At 37.2% G+C, this 21160-nt stretch overlaps 1 protein-coding gene across 1 annotated transcript in view; it reads right to left on the bottom strand.

Moving 5' to 3' along the window:
- LOC109089793 (stromal membrane-associated protein 1-like) overlaps positions 1-21160 on the bottom strand; it is a 97030-nt gene that overhangs the window by 43338 nt on the left and 32532 nt on the right. Inside the window, 2 exon segments of the mRNA XM_042768977.1 lie at positions 16896-16973; positions 19142-19213. Coding sequence (XP_042624911.1) covers positions 16896-16973; positions 19142-19213 — 150 coding nt within the window.

Here is a 21160-nt window from a genome sequence, read left to right on the forward strand (position 1 = left end):
CACAGTGAAGTCTATTATTAAGAAGTGGAAGGTATTTGGTACAACACAATGGATCAGGACGTTGCTCCAAACTGGATGAAAGAGCCAGGAGGGAACTGGTCAGAGAGGCTACCAATAGGCCTACAGCAACTCTGAAGCAGCTGCAGGAATTTACGACAAAGAGTGGTCATTATGTGCACATGACAACAATATCACAAATTCTCCACTGATGTGGCTTGTACAGTATGAGAAGGTTGAAAGAAAAAAGCCACTCCTCAAGAAAGGCCACATGCAGTCACAACTGAGCTTTGCAAAAACACTCCTTTGAACATTCTGAGGCCACAACACCAAATGATATGTCTGGTGGGAATCCCATACAGCTCACCATCCAAATAACAGCATCCCTCCAGTAAAGCATGGAGGTGCTAATATCCTGTTATGGGAGTGTTTCTCTGCAGGGACTGGAGCACCAAAATGGATGGGGCAAAATACCGACAAATTCTTGAGGAAAACCTGCTGCCCTCTGCCAGGAGGAAAAGATGCTCAGTGTGTGTACTGTATGTGTCCTTACAAACTGAACATTTATTATGAGTCAGATAACTCTGAGCCAAAGTCTAAAGTGGAAATGAATTGCAAGCTATCTTGCAAAATTTGAGATTATGGCTGCACAATCATATCAAAATATTCACAAAGGCTGTGATTAAATTAAATAATTATATATGCTTCATGTTTCAGAGTGACGTGTGGCACTGTGTTCACATGTGGAGCTCAAGATGTTTTCAGTGTCTCTGAGCAGCTCAGTTCACAGTAAATGCTGCTGTGCACAAACTCTTTTCTGCATCTGCACAGTTTGGGTTGCTTATAACATGCATTTGAGAACACAACATGCACCAACCATCTTCCCAGCTTATAAACCAGCTGTCGTCAACAAAAGAGAAGCTTTAAGAACTTCCTACAGTGTTCCGAAAAAAATCAAAAGTTTGCTCCTTTAATGTTAAAAAATTAAAACAGCCATAAATATAAGTATTGTAATTTAAAATTGTACTGTAAAATAACATTATTTTATAACACTATCATTATTATAATTATTATTTTTTCATAAATACAAATTTTTATAGAAAAATAATACAACAGTAATATTTCTTTTGGTTAATATTTTTATTTAGTAATAACAATAACAAGTTTAGTCATACTGATACTGATTTAAGAAAAACATTTTAAATTGCAATAAAAAAAAATGCAACTATATTGTGCATCCTTATTTCAAACTGAATTAGGAAGTTTGATGAGAGAACCAAAAAATGTACTTTACCTTATCCACTTGGGATAGACTGATCATTAAATGAGTCGTTTATTGTTTAAGGGTGTGTTAGGGCTCCTGGCCCGTAACGTCAGCTGAAGTCATTTATAGAATATGCACAAATGAATTGTGCACAATGAAAACAGAAACAGACATTTAAAAAACTGATGTGCATAAAAAAAAGTCTATTTAGATTTCATGTTGACTTTGAAAGGCTGTGTGTGTGTGGCATGGGAGGCAGAAATCCCAGAGTGCCCATCTTTGATAAAACTCCTGGTGAAGTCACAGAGCCATCGTATCTTTTGTAGCTATTTTATACTGCACATACACCAGAAACACACAAGAACACTCTCTCTCTCTCTCTCTTACACACACACACACACACAGGCCTTTAGGCAGAGTGGACAGTGAATCCTGAAATCCCATTCCCTGCATGAGTGGCCCAGTGAGAGTATACAGCAGCCTTCACACACACACACTTTCTCCATCTCACACCACCCATCAGTCTCCCTCCCTCCCTGCACCAGCACACCTTTTTCGTTTTTTATCTCCTCTTCCTCTCCTCTGTCTCCCCTTCCTTTCATCCACACCTCTCTCCCGTCTCCCTCGATACTTCCCTCTCTCTCTGATTTCCTTTCCTTTTGTTCTGTCTTCCTCTCTCTCCATCTCCATCTTTTCTAAACCTGATATCTCTCTCCATCTCCCTCGTCACCTCTCCCTACTCAATCTTTTCTGTATCCCCAAACCAGAAACCCATCTGTGTGTGTAAGCACAGGCCCAAGGTCATTGTTAGCCTAGATTAGTCAGGAAGTGCAGGGAGTAAGGGCCATTATCATGTGACTGACTTTCTTATTATTTGGTGTCCTCAGGCTGGAGAGTGAATCAGCATCTACGGTTCCGACACAGACTATGAGTGGGAAATGAAGAGAGAGGAAAGAGGAGAGAGGAGAGAGACAAGTGATGGTGAGCCAAGGCAGTTTTAGACAATGACTCAACGTTTTGATGAGGCAACACAGGCGATACCAAACTCATGAAGAGAACATTAACATTTACTCTAGTTCTCTTTTCGGCTGCGATTTGTCTGTAGGCGGTCATTACAATAGCACGACTGATAGTGTGATATTGCTTTTGTGCAACAGTTCAATAGATGTAATTAATATCAAGTAATCTTCATTTTAAACTAATTCGATCAGTAAGTTTCTACAATTTGTTTCTGCTATAAAAACAGTTTGAAAAGAAACTTTTGTATGATTTAAGATCGAGGATAGCTTTCAGAAGTGACAATCCATCTCACTTTATTTCAACCAGGAAAATATCCATTTCTAAAATAACATCCTGAAGAACACTGTTGAATTTTGCAGGATTCTGTCAGAGCTGTGGCATCTCACTGTTTATGGTTATCAGCATTTCATGCTGAGCCCCACATTTTGATACAATTCAACTTTTAAAAGCGCATCTTGTAACATCTGTGTTTTGTAAGATTTCATTGCACTCCATCTAGCTTTTATCAATGCAAAAATGCATGAATAGATAAAATTCTGTTTAGACAGGGATCAAATCATTTTCAGTATCAGGCTTGTATTCATTTTAAAGGGCATGATTATGCCCCTTTTTACAAGATGTAATATTGGTCTTGGGTGTCCCCAGAATGTCTGTGAAGTTTCAGCTAAAAATACCCCACAGATCGTTTATTATAAAATGTTGAGAATTACATTTCTGGGGTGTGTCTAAAAAAAAAAGCTGTTTTGGTGTGCATCACTTTAAATGGAAATGAGCTGCATATTCCCTCCCCGTCTTCAGAAGAGGGCATGGCGTATACATCTATGCTTTACATACCTACAGCAAAAAACAGCCAGTAGAAGCAACATGAATGAGAGCAAGATAACCGGTGTTCAGCCGTACATGTTTGAACCGGAGTCAGAAACAGATGAAGGAGAGACTCCAACAGAATGAACCAGGATGTCTCTGAATGGTTATTTAAAACATTTATGAACTTATAGAGTTTTCACAGCACATTTCCAAAGACGGATGAGCGACACAGATACACACAAATAGTGTGTATGTACGCAATAAAGCAATAGTGACCATTTAATAAAAACAGTTACTCACACTTGTGTGGTGCAACATTACTGATATTCCACACAGCATCGTCTTTTAGTTTCAGTCTCTCTGAAAATCCTGCATCAAATTGTGATTTGTTTGTAACTGAATCCACAGTAAAATGAAGTGAACAAAGGACCAAGTTCTTACTGATGCTGTCTGGATCTACATTAAAAATAAAGTTCATCCACTCTTTTCTAATGTTGAGATCAGAAGGAAGGCAATGCAAAGAATGCGTTTTTTCAAAACTTGGCACTGTACAGAATCTTGTTGTCTTCGGAGCCATCTTTATCATTTGATTTCTGCATAGACCTGTGTATGCCTCTCTCGTTATTTACATTATGTGTGTGAATTGGTGGGTGGAGCTAAACAGGCAGTGATATCGAAGCAGGCGTTGATCTTCTACTGTGGAGGCGGGGTTTAGCCACACTATTACATCATAAAGTGGCACATTCGTTTTGGCACCAAATTGACATATTAGAATAATTTCTGAAGGATCATGTGACACTGAAGACTGGAGTAATGTCTGCAGAAAATTCAGTTAATAACAGAAATAAATTTTCCTTGTTAATATTTTTTTTAAATATTAACAAGGAAAACAGTTTTGAATTGTAATAATATTTCACAATATTAACCATTTTTACTGTATTTTAGATTAAATTAATTAGTGAGCATGAGAGGCTTTTATCAAAAAAAAAAAAAGACAAAAAAATCTTACGCTAAACTTTTAGTGAACACAAAAAAGAAAGAGAGAACGAACAAGAGAGAGAAAGAAGATATGTATGACACTGGTTAGTGCCAGACCTTGAGCTTTAAATATCTCATCTGCATTAATTATGCATCTTACCTCACAACGACTACAAAGGAAAAATATCACCTGCCGGCACTACACATACACAAGAGCACAGACCACACACAAATGTCCACACAAAACACTTATGCAGCCTTGTATCAGTGCGATGCACGTGTGTGTGTCTACATTAAGTGCAGTGATCAGGGTCGTACCTCTAAACACAATAGCAACTATTCAATTAAATGAACGCATAATGCTAACAGCAGGTTCTGCTCTATTAGCATGTAAATGTTACTGTGTCAAAGCCCCTGAACTCATCGAACTATGGGATCTCAGTGATGAGTGCTGCATATTCTCTATTGAGTAATGCCTTGTCTTTTTCAAGGCAAGTCACCTGATGGGCATCACAGAAAAGTCCCCAGCTATGTCAGACAACCATTTCCAATTCAAATACAGCTTTAAGATACTTAAATAAAAGAAGTTTCTTAAACGATCTGTCAAATGTATGTTTTGATATTATGTAAAATCATCAACCAATTCAGACAAAAAGAACTGACTTCCTGTCTCTAAATCACAGTTCATGACAAGGAAATTCATTTTACCAGTTTAACAAGCAGGGAAGCATCAATAATTTGGCTGCTAAAACTTTAGAATAGGGAACACATATTCACTATTAACTAAGAGTTTTCCCTGAACAAATTCTTGATTTACTGCTTATTAATAGTTAAGTTTATGTATGGGGTAGGATTAAAGGATCTAAAATATAGTCGTGCAGAATAAGGCATCAATATGTGCTTTATAGGTACTAATAAGCAGCAAAAATGCTAATAATATGCATGCTAATAAGCAACTAGTTAATAGTAAATAGTGTAATCTAAATCTAATCTAAAATGTTACCGAAATATTTGAACCTATTGTGTTGGACAACAGAGGAATTTGAGACAAAAAGTTTAACAACCACTGGGTTTGAGGTACATTATGAAGCAGGGGCTCTGAAAAATGGCTGGAAAGGGCCTCCGTCTCCACAGCAGCAGACTGCACATCTTGATGTGTTCTATTCTACATGGAATCAAGTAAACCTGTGTGTATGTTCGAGTATTATGGAAATTCCTCCTCTTCTACTGCTCACAGTCCCCTGACAGCAGACTGTCACAAGAACAGCAGGGGGATGGAAAGATCTGAGCAAGTAATGCGTGCGCACATACACTTGAAAGGACAAACACAGAGTGTGATTAATTTGTGGAGCTTTCCACGTTGACCCACGCTTACTCCACCGTCTCACACAAATGCACAACGTGATTCTCAGGTGAACAGATGGCATCCCAATTCATACAATACCACTGACACAACTCCCAGAATCCTACACACACAGAGACAACCATACATGCATGTGTACCAAACAAAAGCATAGTGCAGCAAACACTGCTTGTTGTTTCTTTCTTTGATAATTTATTCACTTCTCAAATGAGCAAAAAAAGCTTAAGCTTCATTTCCAAAGGGAAAAGAATGGAGGACGAGCGAGTGAGAAAGCAAGACAGGTGTTTGTAAGAAGTGAGACTGTCTTTTCAACTCTGGATCAGCAACAAAGAGCCAAAAACACACACACAGGAACATGCTGCGGCACCACATGTGGATTCACACACAGTGTACGATGTCGTGTGGGCGCTAACTCCAGAGAGAAAGCAGATGCTAGCCTAGCCTAACACGCCAATGAGAGCAAGAGGAGATGATGTTGAGCATAGCAGTAATGGATGGTTTATTATTATATCTACGAAACGTTTACAAATTCTAGACATGACAGGGGAAAAAAGAGTGAGGTGTGTAAATGCAGAGATAATTTGTGCAGTTACCTTGCCTGCTGGCCTTGAAAAGCACATGGGATAAAATGAGCTTGAGAGACAGAGAGAGAGAGAGAGAGAGAGAGAGAGATGGAGCGCTAGCAGGGGGCTCGGTCAGGGTTTCTAATTGCATTCAGGGAGAGTAGCTGCAAATGAAAACAATTGTGGTGCGGCTGCCTTCATTAGCGCAGAGAGAGAGCTTTTCATACTAATTCCACTTAAACCCTAATGAGCATCTCACTGAGTTTTAATGAGAGACAAGCGGGCACGAATCGTTACTTGGGCAGTCGCTGCCCTCCGGAAATGGTCTACTGGGGTCACTGGAAAAACGTTCGCAATCTAGTAAACTCCAAGCTGCTCCAACTCCAAAACGGACAAGATAACTAGCACCTGCTTTGTCTTTCCTAAAATACAACAAATATAAAAAGCTAAAAGGAACAGGGATTTTTAGTTGTTAAAAATGTGCTGCACACAATGTTAGCCATTCTGGAACTTTCACCAGCATTAGCTACTGAATTAGACACAGCCTCTCTTTCCAAAACCCTGCCCTACAAAGATACTGTTATACAACTGAGAGCACTGTAATAGAGATGGAGAGCAGCATCCCTGTGACAAGCAATGGTTGCAAAATGCTGTTCTCCCATGACAAACTAATAACGGCTTATGAAGCTCAAGCTTGAATGATCCACTTCAGCTAACATGATCTCAACTTCCTGCTCCCACATATAAAACATCCAACACGACTGACAGGCCTAAAGAGTCTTGGTGCAGATAAACAAATAAATAAAAATAGTTATATAAACCTTAATATATAAATACAATTTCAAATACAAGATCAAATTTTAATTAAAAAATAATAACAGGACCTAAGCAAAATAAAGCATATAAAAAAATTTATTAAAAAATTATATAAACTAATAAGTAAGTAACACTTTATTTTAGTGTCATTGTTACATGTACCTACTGTATTAATAACAGTAAATTATGCATAATTATATGGAACTAACATTGAACTAAAACCCTAATCCTAACCGTTTATTTTAAATTAACATTAATCAGTACTGACATATATAATTACACTTCTTCAAGGGCACCGTAAAGTAAAGTGTAACCAACAAATATATTAAAACATGTATTACTTAGGCCTACTGTATTAAGCACCTTAATAGTATCAAGTTCCCAGATTTCTAACAATTCTCAATTCCTTACACTCCCTTCTACTTGCTTTTATATTTTGTCTTTCCTTCCTGGGTTTTGTCTGGCTATGATGAAGTTAATTTTAGTAAAAGCGGAGCTGCGCTCAGGTGAGCAGTCTAACAGGATTGAGCGTTTTCCTCTCTATCATTCATTCCTTCCAACACCAACTGTCAGCACACTGCATATTTTTCCAAAGATTAGCCAGCTCTCCATTTCTTCTACTGCTCTAGAATCCATTTAAAATGCATGTTCAGAGTCTGCACATACAGCTCTAGAGTTTATATGCATTCATAAACACAAATGTCCACCACAAGCCAGTACATTTTTATTTGTAATTTTCATACAGCAATGAAGACATGAACCTGTGAAGGAATGACCCCTTTGTCCCACAGCCATAATAACAAGCCCCCATTAAACATTGATCCTACATTAGCTCTATTCCAAAGTGTTATAGACCATCAGCTGTAGACTGCAGTCCATTTAAGGACCATTATGTCTAAAAATCTTAAGAATAGTGCATAGCTGATTACAGCTTCAAATTCTACTTTGCTTTCATATATAATGACTAAATTGCCTTTTACATTTTCTAAGGAAAAAGGATACGAGCTGGTGCTGACTAGATTTTTTACATTTGCTGAGAAAAACGAGATATGAGTGGTGTTGAGTTTACAATATTTCTGTCGTTAGATTTGACTCTGGTATATAGGCTTTTATCATCCATCAGGTGAAGTCTGATCACTTAGAAAACAGTATCACTCACCTCAACAAGCACAATGTTGTAAGGTATCACTGATACAAACAGTACAAAGCGAGCTGTAAAAGTTTAATACTTTGAGTTAGGAGTTTGTTCGAATCACATCCCAGTGTGTGAACAACAGTGAAGCTTGTCTGTAGTTATTGGGGAAAAACCAAAAGAGTTTTCATTTGCTGAGGAACTGGAAGCAACACACACTAAGCAGACTAGGGCTGCACAGTATGTGATACTAAAAATATACTGTGGCACCAAATCAATAAGATGATACTAGATATGATCACATCATTTTGTCAATTTTGGTATCTGATCAAGATTAAAATGTGCTACTATTTAGCACAGTTTGGCAGCTCATGCAAGGTAAAAAGAAGAAGAAGAAGAAGAAAAAGGTCTGAAGCATAACAATCTTTAAATGTTTTTAATAGATTTAGTGAATTTGACATTAGAATTACTGAAACCGGAAATTTGCATTAATGTTAAAAAATTTATCAGTAAGTTTTTTATAATGTTTTGAAGACTGCACCTGATCAAAAATACAGTATAAACAATCATTTTGTTCAATATTACAATTTAAAATAACTCTTTCACCAGCCATTACTCCAGTTTTTGGTGACAAATGATCCTTCAGAAATCATTCTAATATGCTGATTTGGGGCTCAAGAAACATTTGAAAACAGTGCTGCTTGATATTTTTGTAACTGAGCTATATTTTCTCAGGATTCTAATGAATAGAAAGTTCAAAAGAACAGCATTTATTTAAAACATAAATATTTTGTGGCAATGTAAAAGTTTTTACTGTCACTTCTGATCAATTCAATGTGTCTTTGCTGAAAAAATAAAATCTTACTGAACAGTAATATATTTATAAATCACATCCAGGTAGATTTTTAACAAAAGAAAAGTATAATTAACTTTCAAATTAGAAGTGTGCAAAATAATTAGCTAATTCTACAGAACCAAGACAAAAGAAAAGATTTGTTCTTTCTGACACTGAGATAAATAGCAAATGATTAATACTAAATTATTAATTCTTTTGAAATCGTTTAATCATTCAGCCGAGGCTGTTAATCTTTTGCCATCGATACTGAGGTATGAAAGACTGGTACTGTACCGAGGCCAAAGTCTTGGTATCAATCCAGTCCTGCAGAAGACAGATGGAGCTTCCGCTACAGCCAAGTGAATTTACTTCGTTCTACATCATCTCAGCCTGGCGAACACACAAACCTCTCTGAATGTTTTTATGGAGCTAAACAAACCATCATACATAACAAAAGATGTTCACCTCTCTCTCACACACAGACAGGATGTTGTCTGACGGCTTTTGTGTGCAGTTGAATCACAATAAATCCCACCGTTATGTCAGACATGAAGAGAGACTGCAATTTTAATCAGCCTACACACTGACCCGGTATAAGCGCTGGTATCTGGTTTTCCTTTTTCACGCTCCCGGAAACATACATACTGCTCTGGCAATCTCAACATGCGACTCAACAGACTTTAAATCAGCAGAGGTCATGTGGGAGCATGACAGAAGCAACACAGTCTCACACACACAATTGAGGAGGTTCAGGAGAGGCTGTGAATATCACTGTAAGGTCCTCGCTTGGCTCATTTTAACATAAGCCAGTAAGCGCCTTTGATGGCGAAGGAAATATTTATGTAGATTAAGTCACAACAACAGACAAATGAAGGCTGTCGAGGGGGAAAATATGCATCAGATGCCCAAGGCAAGCACCCCCCGTTCCCCGCAGGAGCACTTTAAGAGACACGCATGGCATCTCATTCAGCCATTCAGGGATGACCAAATTAAGGACTGATAGATAGCTAGCTGTGGAATGATGTTTGCACTCAACACAGGAAAAGAGAAAAATCGGGGCAGGCAGACTCGTCTTACTCTTAAAGGTGCACTGTGTCATTTCTGCACCACTAGCTGTACAAAATTAACAGGATTTCAAAAATGAAAAAATGTTTTCAAGCAGATTTCCCACAGACACACAAATGGTAAAGCCAGAAGTTCATGTCGAAACATAGCTATGGTTTTATAAAAACATAATTTGCTGAATAAAAAAAAATGCATTATTTATATTTCATTAAGAAATTATGCTGTGTTAACATATAATTTATTTAATATATAAATAATTTATTTATAAATACATATAAAATGCTGAAAAATTTAAGCGTTAACTTATATAGTTTTCTATAACTTATTTTATATTACATTTTTTTACTGTTAAAAACTATTGCTGTCAATTTAAAATTGATTAAATGTCATGGTTTCTGACTGGTCTTTACATCAGAACGAAACTGTGAGAAAAATATACATTTTATTTACAATAAAATTCACACAAACACACACAAACACACACACACACACACACACACACACACACATATATATATATATATATAACATAATATTCATATATTACTTATTTAAATGTTAATAATACAACTTGTTAGCTTGTTAGTTGTTGGCTTTAGAACAATGACAAATAAAATCAATGACAGAGACATCTTATTATCCCTTTGCTGGGGAGATTTGGGGTGTTGGGGCATTAGAAAACCTCAGGCCTAAGGTATCGATTTAGTATTGATGCAGCATGAGCCTCTGGTACCTCGGTTTGAACAAAAAGTTCAAATTGGTTTGTTACAGCAGACAGATGAACCATCCACTACAGCCAGCTGAATGTCGTTTGTTCTACATCAGTGCTTGGGTTTAGTGTGTGTGGAGGTGCACACGAGTTGTCATGTATGGCCACAGGCACCAGCCCCAAAGGCATAAAGGTGCTGAACTGGCCTGTCAGATTCTTTCCCTCCATTCCTTCAATTTTCACTCTTTTCTCTGTCTCATCCCGGTCTCTCCAGGAACAGCGCGAGACTGCGCTAGAACAGAAGGTGCCCATGTAGTGCTAACTCTGTCTCCCTTAAAGCTTAGTCGTCTTCCAGGAGTCACAAAGACGGTGAATATTCTTTACTCAGTGGAGCGGAAACGGAGAGATTGCAGCTGGACTTCCAAAGGCCACTGCATTTTTCAATCTTCTCCACTGTGACCCACTCTTCAAACTTCGTACTATACAACCACACATAGACGAGACAAAAATGGCAAGAGAATAGAACAGTGAACTATTGGGTTGTGAGCCAAAAAAAGAGTTACATCGTGTTCTGAACACAGTGAAGATGTAATGTTAAAGGTAAAGTTGGAAGACTTTTGGAGGGAGATCTTTTGAGTCATATAAAATTATTTATGGTATTACTTGTTGATGCTGACCCCTTAATAGCCATTTTTGGTGCCAGACCTGAGGGTATAGAGCTTAGGAAAGATATGTACACAATTATTGCCTTTACTTCACTTTTTAAAGGGATACTCCACCCCAAAATGAAAATGCTGTCATTAATCGCTTACCCCCATGTCGTTCCAAACCCGTAAAAGCTCCATTCGTCTTCAGAACACAAATTAAGATATTTTGGATGAAAACCTGGAGGCTTGGGGCTGTCCCATAGACTGCCAAGTAAATAACAGTGTCAAGGTCCATAAAAGGTATGAAAGTCGTCGTCAGAATACTCCATCTCCATCTGTATCAGAGCATACACAACATACAGTGATATGGAGCGACACAGAGGAGACCGTTGACAAAGGAATTATTGAACAAAGTCGTTATTATCGCTTACAAAAAGTGTTCCCGTCACTTGATATAACGCAGATTTCACTTCTGATGGAAGATGGAGTATTCTAACGATGACTTTGATACCTTTTATGAACCTTGACACTGTTATTTACTTGGCAGTCTATGGGACAGTCTCAAGCCTCCAGGTTTTCATCCAAAATATCTTAAATTGTGTCCGAAGACTAACTGAGCTTTTATGGGTTTGGAACGACATGGGGGTAAGTGATTAATGACAAAATTTTCATTTTGGGGTCGAGTATCCCTTTAATTCTGTTGGAAAAAGTTGTTAGTGGAAAAAGGTTAACCTTCCAACACACAATAGATGGATTAAAGAGGTCATGATGTACATTCCACTTCAAGATCAAATTTGCCATTCAAGGTTCAAAATAGAAGTTTTATAAAACGTGGAACCCCTTTCTAAGATATTTTAAAGAATTACACCAACTTTTTAAAAATGAAGAGAAAATGCTTGCCATATTCATAGTTGACTTGTTCAACCAAACTCTACAGTATTTTGGAGCAGTTTATCCATCACTGTAATATGGCTAATAATAGCACAATACACTGCCCAATTTTTGTTGTGTGTTAGACTGGTGGGAAAAACACACTTCTGCTTATTGTGTTTACAAATCTTGACACTTTTATTACACTAATATTTCTGTTTCTATATTACAAACCCGATTCCAAAAAAGTTGGGACACTGTACAAATTGTGAATAAAAACAGAATGCATTGATGTGGAAGTTTCAAATTTCAATATTTTATTCAGAATACAACATAGATGACATATCAAATGTTTAAACTGAGAAAATGTATAATTTTAAGGGAAAAATAAGTTGATTTTTAAATTTCATTGCATCAACACATCTCAAAAAAAGTTGGGACAAGGCCATGTTTACCACTGTGTGGCATCCCCTCTTCTTTTTATAACAGTCTGCAAACGTCTGGGGACTGAGGAGACAAGTTGCTCAAGTTTAGGAATAAGAATGTTGTCCCATTCTTATCTAATACAGGCTTCTAGTTGCTCAACTGTCTTAAGTCTTCTTTTTGGCATCTTCCTCTTTATGATGCGCCAAATGTTTTCTATGGGTGAAAGATCTGGACTGCAGGCTGGCCATTTCAGTACCCGGATCCTTCTTCTACGCAGCCATGATGTTGTAATTGATGCAGTATGTGGTCTGGCATTGTCATGTTGGAAAATGCAAGGTTTTCCCTGAAAGAGACGACGTCTGGATGGAAGCATATTTTGTTCTAGAACTTGGATATACCTTTCAGCATTGATGGTGCCTTTCCAGATGTGTAAGCTGCCCATGCCACACGCACTCATGCAACCCCATACCATCAGAGATGCAGGCTTCTGAACTGAGCGCTGATAACAGCTTGGGTTGTCCTTGTCCTCTTTAGTCTGGATGACATGGCGTCCCAGTTTTCCAAAAAGAACTTCAAATTTTGATTCGTCTGACCACAGAACAGTTTTCCACTTTGCCACAGTCCATTTTAAATGAGCCTTGGCCCAGAGAAAACACCTGCGCTTCTGGATCATGTTTAGATGTGGCTTCTTTTTTGACCTATAGAGTTTTAGGCGGCAACAGCGAATGGCACGGTGGATTGTGTTCACCGACAATGTTTTCTGGAATTATTCCTGAGCCCATGTTGTGATTTCCATTACAGTAGCATTCCTGTATGTGATGCAGTGCCGTCTAAGGGCCCAAAGATCACGGGCATCCAGTATGGTTTTCCGGCCTTGACCCTTACGCATAGAGATTTTTCCAGATTCTCTGAATCTTTGGATGATATTATGCACTGTAGATGATGATAACTTCAAACTATTTGCAATTTTTCTCTGAGAAACTCCTTTCTGATATTGTTCCACTATTTTTTGCCACAGCATTGGGGGAATCGGTGATCCTCTGCCCATCTTGACTTCTGAGAGACACTGCCACTCTGAGAGGCTCTTTTTCATGTTGCCAATTGACCTAATAAGTTGCAAATTGGTCCTCCAGCTGTTCCTTATATGTACATTTAACTTTTCCAGCCTCTTATTGCTACCTGTCCCAACTTTTTTGGAATGTGTAGCTCTCATGAAATCCAAAATGAGCCAATATTTGGCATGACATTTCAAAATGTCTCACTTTCAACATTTGATATGTTATCTATATTCTATTGTGAATAAAATATAAGTTTATGAGATTTGTAAATTATTCCATTCCTTTTTTACTCACAATTTGTACAGTGTCCCAACTTTTTTGGAATCGGGTTTGTAGTCGCATTCAAACCAAAAAAATAAATAAAAAAATAAAAATACAAACGAGCACACCTGTGCACACATTCTATATTAAAGTGAACAGTTGCAACAAGTGTCTTGGCAAACAAAAAAATAGCCTTACAGTTTTAAATAAACTGTTACTTGATGGAAGTCAGGTATATTGTATATTATTATTTATAATATAGTGAATAGGTTCTTGAATATGTAATACTACTGTCGCTGCCATTTTATTAAATCGATAGAGTGCACCAATGCTGCCCATTTTTTCAGTGACTTTGGTTCCTCAAGTATTTTTCACATAGGACTTTTTTTTTTAAATTACATTTTCATTGTTAAAGAGATTAAAAACAACAACAAAAACCAAGACTAGACTAGACTGTGCACTTTTTAGGTACAAGACAGCTTTAATGATGTAAGTAACTACGAACCCATTAAGCGCTGCAAATTACAAAAATTAAAAACTTATTTAAAAGATTTTGATCATAAACAATATATTTTCATGTGAGTCAGTGGATGCAATAAAGTTATTTTGGTGTGATTTGCTCAATGTAATTCTTGGAGATTTCTCCAACAGGAATACCACTTTTAAACACAATTATTTAAATATAAGTTGAAATAATGCAGGCTGATGGCTTCAACAAAAGCATCAAACAACCTTGCTCAACATAGGTTTGTCTTCAAAGCTTTATCATTAATTCAGTTCCTCCATGAAGAAAATGGGGACACATACGAAACCCAACTGCTGAACTGCTGAATTCTATAAGTCATACTTCACACCCTTTTGGAAAACTTGTGACCTTAAATTCTTCCTTTAAAGCACCTCTAATATCCTACCATGAGCGTTCCATTTTTAAAGCCACGTTTCCACCACTGGAACTTTACCCAGGAACAAGGGACTTTGGGCTGGTACTCTGTGTGTTTCCACTGCAGAAACCAGGATCTAAATAAAGTTCCGGGTAAAAAAAAATGCCCCTCAGAAAGTCCCTGCTCCCGAGGTAGTACTTTTTCAAAGGTCCGGAACTTTCGGGGGCGGGGTTTGGGCGCTAAACATGCTGATTGGTTGAGTTCAAGCAGCATTGTGATTCCAAACACCATTTATTCAGATAATATTCAAAATATTACTGTTATTGTGTCATGAAATGTAATTTTAAAAGTATTTCAGGCGAGAATGTTTGATATACAGTGTATATCCAGTGTGAAATCCTGAAGCAAAGCTACTGTAGTTGAGAAGCATTGTGCAGGACAGCAGAGCATGGAGAATAAGAAGCCATGCAGAGAATAGGAAAGTAACAGTACTAAAGAAAAAGCAAAGATCTCTGCTCTCTCCGTGACTCCTTCTCGTCCTCTCGCCTGTCAATCAAATACCTCCCCATTGTGCTCTCTGACAGCTAGATGACAATAATACACATTCCCAATGGCCTTGTTCTCTCTCTTTTCTCTCACACATGACACACAGCAATTTCAAATGCCTTTTCTCTGAGTTTGTTTTCTGAGTTACGATCCCAGATAACCCTAAACTGTGCTTCAGGGGAGGGGAAAGGTGTGTGTGACTGTGTGTGGTTATGAAGTGTTGTTTTTTTTTTCTTGTGCTGCAGAGTGGTGTGGACTAGACGCGAAATTTTAATTATTGCTGCTGTGGCTATTTCAGCACATCTAAGTGTTTGCTTATTTGCTCAACATCTCTGCAGTACATAGAGATGAAGTCAAGCCTGCAATATCAGTTACACTACGTGCCCTCTGGCGTGGAAGAAACCTGCTCAATACCTCTCAAAGCGCTAGAGATCAGATGCTCTGGGGGCTTGTTGGTAAAAATGAACAGCAGTGTGATTGTTTCCATGCGGACTATGATTGAGTTCAATACATGTTCAATAAAGTTGTTTCGTATACACACTAGATTACAGTTGGAGTAATGCAAACTTCATTTCTGTATGGTGTAAATCTGATACAAGTTTTGATTGTTATTCTGAAAGAGTTGTGTTACTCAGTAAGAAATAAAGACAAATCACCAATTCTACATACAGTTTTGTAAAAGAAAGATGTTTTTCCCCCAAATGAGACAGCATGAGTAAAGAATTAATAAATAAATGCTATTCTTTTGAAGTTTACATTTACAGAATTTAAAGAAAAAATATAACCACAATGTTTTCACAAAAATATTAGTATTGTTACATATTAATAAAATAGTATTATATATTAATATTAACACTGATAATAATAAAAAATTATTCTTGAGCAGCTTTGACCTCAAATCAATAATTTACATTTTAAAATATATTAAAAGGTAACAATTTTTTTACAATATTCCTGTTTTTACTGCATTTTGATTAAATAAATGCAGCGTTGGTAAGTATGAGTCTTCTTTCAAAAACATGCAACTAACCTGACCAACCTCAAAAAAACAAACTCAAAACTATATGCAGATATTTACTTCTTACTGTTAAAATCAACAGAATAAAATCATGATTAATTTTTTCCAACTCAACCACATTCTAGCCACAATGAAAATGTGCAAAATGAATTAGAAATCTGAATTATGTAATAGTAATGATAGTAATGTGTCAATGTGATTTCAGCACAGAATCTACTAGAAACAGTTTCTCAACTATCTGACATTCTCACAACCATCAATACACAATCTCATACAAGGTTTTGGACTAAAATGAAAATGAATATTCTAATGATCCAATTTCCTGCAAAGAGACATATGAATATGCAAGAAAAACTCCGGTGCTCAGGGTGTTTGATTTCACAGGAGAGACAGGACTGTGATCTTGCTTATGGTCACTGAACACTGGTTTATTTGATTCTCAAAATCTCAGATTTGTTAAAAACATACAAATTCAAAATCAAGAAAAATACAGCAAAAATATTTGTTAAGCATTTCCCTCATGGTCCAGCATCAAGCACCTGCATTCCAAACGCAATGTCTTCAACTGATTCACAAACACAGCTCTCATTAAAAAGGGTAATGGCTCCAGTCTATTTGGTCAGTAATAAGGTTGATTACCTTCTCAAAACCTGCTGGCTTGTTCCCTTTATCTGTGTCCCTTTCCCTCTTCTTCTCCTCCTTTTTCTTCTCTCTCTCCTGTGTCAGAATAAGGAAAAGAAAATTATGGAAAATCACATTTAAGAATTTGCACACACAAGACACACAAACACATCACGCATACACAAAGAAGAAATTGAAGAAAAAAAATAAAAAGGTGGAGACAGCTACAAGTATGGGCTGTCTTTGGGGCACAAGACACTTAAAATTTTGTCTTGAGGCCTGTACTTTGATAGCTTAAATATGGCTACCACAGATAAACACCTATATATCAAACAGCCCCTACATCAACACATGTTGCTCGGGAGGTTTTCAAGAAAAATCCTCCTCTCTCATCCAAAAACAAACTCCAGCATGTTCAGCTGTCAGACACGACTGGAACTTCAAACATGACTGGCTTCTACGCTCAGATGAAACTAAAAAAAGCTTTTTGGCAGCAAACCCACCAGATGGGTTTGGTGCAAACAGGGATAAAAAGTACCCCATGTCCATGGGTAAATATACTGCTGTATCTTTAACGTAGTGGACCTATTTTTCTGCCGGAGGTCCTGGACATCTTGTTCATATAGGTGGCATCATGGATTCTATCAAATACCAAAAGATAAAAAATCTAAACCTGACTGCATCTGTTAGAACCATCCACTACAGCCAACTGAATGTAGTTTGTTCTACATCAGTGCTCGGGTTTAGTGTGTGTGGAGGTGCACACATGAGCTGTCACCATGATGTTTTTAGCTTAAGAGTACAGGTGTAGGTTTGAGGCAAGGGTAAATATAATGTACTCATAATATATCAAATGTCTATGATTGAAAAAAACACCCGTACACAGTTTTGCCAAGGCTTTTAACAAAGTGCACCATTTAAAACTCCCATTACTATGGTAAAGTCAAACAAATTCATTATAAAGGTTTGGCCTTGATATCAAACCATCAGCCCTACTTTTCTCTCAGTGCGAATCAGTTGCTACTACAAGAACGCTGAGCGAGAGGTCAGTTCAGGTCTGGGAGTGAGGGATCAGAGTGGGTTTTCTGCAGTGGTGGTGTTGTGTCTGACTGGCACTATGATTACCAGCAGATGGAACAAACGGAGAACAGGCCTGGAGGAGAGGTGCGGATTGGCCGTTTGGAGCTCTTTATGGGCACATTGATTATTCTATTTCCCCTCTGCATGCTGACAGAGCTGTGCTATTGATCCTGTCCACAGCAGAGCACAGAGGCAACAGACTCCACACATACACTCAAACACAACCACTGCACTTTTCAACAATGAATGTGAACCCGTCAGGGCGATTTCTATAGGTTCTCTCCCCTTGATCTTTGTTAGGTTTAAATCAACGTTCTTACAGGCCGTTTAATAATCTGTTGCCAAAACTCTCAATAGCCAGACAGTTTTTATTCAAGTTTACTCAAGTACACAACATTATTATATATTATTCATTATTACTACTACTACTACTGATTATAATAATAATTGTTGTTGTTGCCCCCACCAGACTTGATCAAATGTGCTGTTTGTCCAACTTGACCAGCTAAAATGTGCTTGTCTAGCACTAACCAGCAAAAACATGGACATTTGTGCCGGTGCAGGGATAGCATAACACATTATATCATAGAAACCTGATTCAGTGATTGATTAACAGCACACAGAGGTCTGTCCCAATTCGCATACTACTTTTGTTAGTGATGTGAAAGTGCATTTGGTGTATGTAGTAAGTACAACAGTACTGTGATAAACTACCACTTCATAAAATTGCATCTAGTTAGCGCATATTAGAGGGATTAAAAAAAAATTAACATTTGCTAATAGGTTTAAGCACAATATCAATAATTGTTCGGTTTGTTTTCTTCCTGCTTAAAGCTAAACAGAAAAAAGTACACTTGCATTAAGATAGCTTAAGCCAGTGACTAAAGGCCAAAGAATACCAATTTTAATTGTATTGAGTCTTAAAAATGTGTTATTTCTTCCCATTTAATTTTTTTATGGATGCATACTTCAAAATGTAGCAGCAAAATAGTACACAATTTGGACATGTTTGGCATATTTTTAACATAATATCATTTGAAATGCAATCATTCTAAACTAGCATAGTATTTAGGATGGAAAATATGCAAATTGGGATGCATCCTCGAGAATGCACAGCACAAGCACAGCACCGCAATCAGTGAACCGAGGTGAGCACAGCACAGAAAAGCACAACGCTACAGTACCTCCAGTTTGCTTTTCTCAGCTGCTTGCGAAGAAGGAGATGATACTGAAGGCAAAGCAGCATCAGAGGACTTCTGCAGGGGCAGAGGAGAGAGAGAGGGCGAGAGGGTAAAAGAAAGTAATTGAAATAGAATGAGAGACAGAAGATAAAGTAGAAGAAAAGAGTGGAAGAAGAGAAATTAGAATTAATAGGCTGCAACGATCACTATAGAGTGACTAATTATTCAGCCTGTGGGAAACTGGGAAAAGCAAAATTTATATTACTGATACATTCACACACATCTGAACACTGCAAAAACACAACTTTATTAATCACTATCTCTGCCGGTTTTTAAGTGAAAAAAGAAATAATAATTCACTTGTGAAGCAAAATTGCTTAAGATATTAAAACATGTCTTCAGAGAATACATCTTGAGAATTAAGTTTATGTTTGTTAGCCCATTGGCATTATTTTCTCCTGTAAACCTCAGTAAAACGTACGCATAAAAAGCAAAACATTTTCTTGCCAGAGGGGTAAGAACTCAATTCAAGATATATATTTTTTGGAAATAACTATTTTTACTTCTCAAGTGAATATATCCTGTTATAAGGATGCTTAAATATTTTAACAGGAAAACAAGACAATAATTAGTTGCAAAAATATACAAATCAGGAACACGGCCCATGCATCTTGGTTTAGTTGTACTATCAGCAGTCACATCTATCATCAAGGACACATTTGGTGGGTAAAAATAGCCCAGACTTTTCCAGATGTTCCAGAAGACTCCACAAATGTAAGAAGTGAGACCATCTGCCGAATCTGTACTCAGAGTTTGTCAATCTCCATAGCCAAGACTGCCTCAAATCAACAGAATTAGAAGTGTAGACACTGCAAATAACTGCATCAATCAGATGGTGATGTTTGAAAAGCTTGCTCATATATGTTTAACATATGCGTATATCAAAGCTCAGAAAAGTTCAATAATATAGATTTCTATTTTCTATTTTAGTTTCATTAACGATTGTATTGTCAGGGGTAGAGGGGCATTTTTTTGTGATATGACAAAATACCTTAAGTGGTTCAATTACTGTTTGCATAAATGACTACACAAAGGTGATAAAAAAAATATTTTTATTTTGAAAAGCTATTGTTATTTGAACAGGGATATGAAACATTCAAAATCCCATATTGCTGCTGTTTAGTTATCAAAGCAAAAAGAACAAAAAGGCATAGCAGTTGATGTTCAACAAGGTGTGTGAGAACTGTGAGCTAACAAGTGATGCCTTTTGACTCATAATTAAGTCATGTTTTGAGTCCACTTTGGTGTTATATCGATTGCAACAGCAGCTTCAGTGTGCAATCCTGAGGACTGAATGCTGAAGATAAAGGCTGAAAATACAGTACCTCTCTAATGCACTTCCTAATTATACCTTCCTATGATTAATGTTGTGTGTAATACCAAAATAACACTGTATTAGTTGAAGAAAAAACTTCATATGTGCTCGCAGCATGAATATTATTGGCTCTGGGCCAGATAAATGAATCTGCGCATTCACAGAGTCCCACAAAGCCTCTTTCTCTTTGGGCAGGAGAGAGAAGAAGAGGGGGCATGGATGTGTCAGGGCCAAGGTTCTTACTCCACTTCTGCATCATCACATAAGTGACAACACAAACCCTACCATACATAGAGAGAGAAATAAAAAAACAGACAGACAAGACAGGAAGAAGGTGAAGTGGAAGATATGGAGTATAGAGAAAAAAGCAGCATGGGTGAGAGAGTAAAAGGAATATACAGGGTTAAGCTCACTAACAGCATTTGTGGCATAATGTTGATTATAAAAATTAATTTTGACTTGATCTTGTCATCGGCATTCTTGTCTATGTTGGAAATTTTTGATTTGCAAAGAATTTTTATGAGAAATTGTTTAAATAAAACATAAAAATATTTAATGGCAGAAGTTACGGTTATTATTTATTGTCAAGTTAACCAAAGCAATAATCACCTACTCAATAAATGAGTGCTAGATTTAGCTGTCAAAAA

The sequence above is a fragment of the Cyprinus carpio genome, chromosome A13, assembly GCF_018340385.1.
Source record: "Cyprinus carpio isolate SPL01 chromosome A13, ASM1834038v1, whole genome shotgun sequence".
In the NCBI taxonomy this organism is placed as follows: domain Eukaryota; kingdom Metazoa; phylum Chordata; class Actinopteri; order Cypriniformes; family Cyprinidae; genus Cyprinus; species Cyprinus carpio.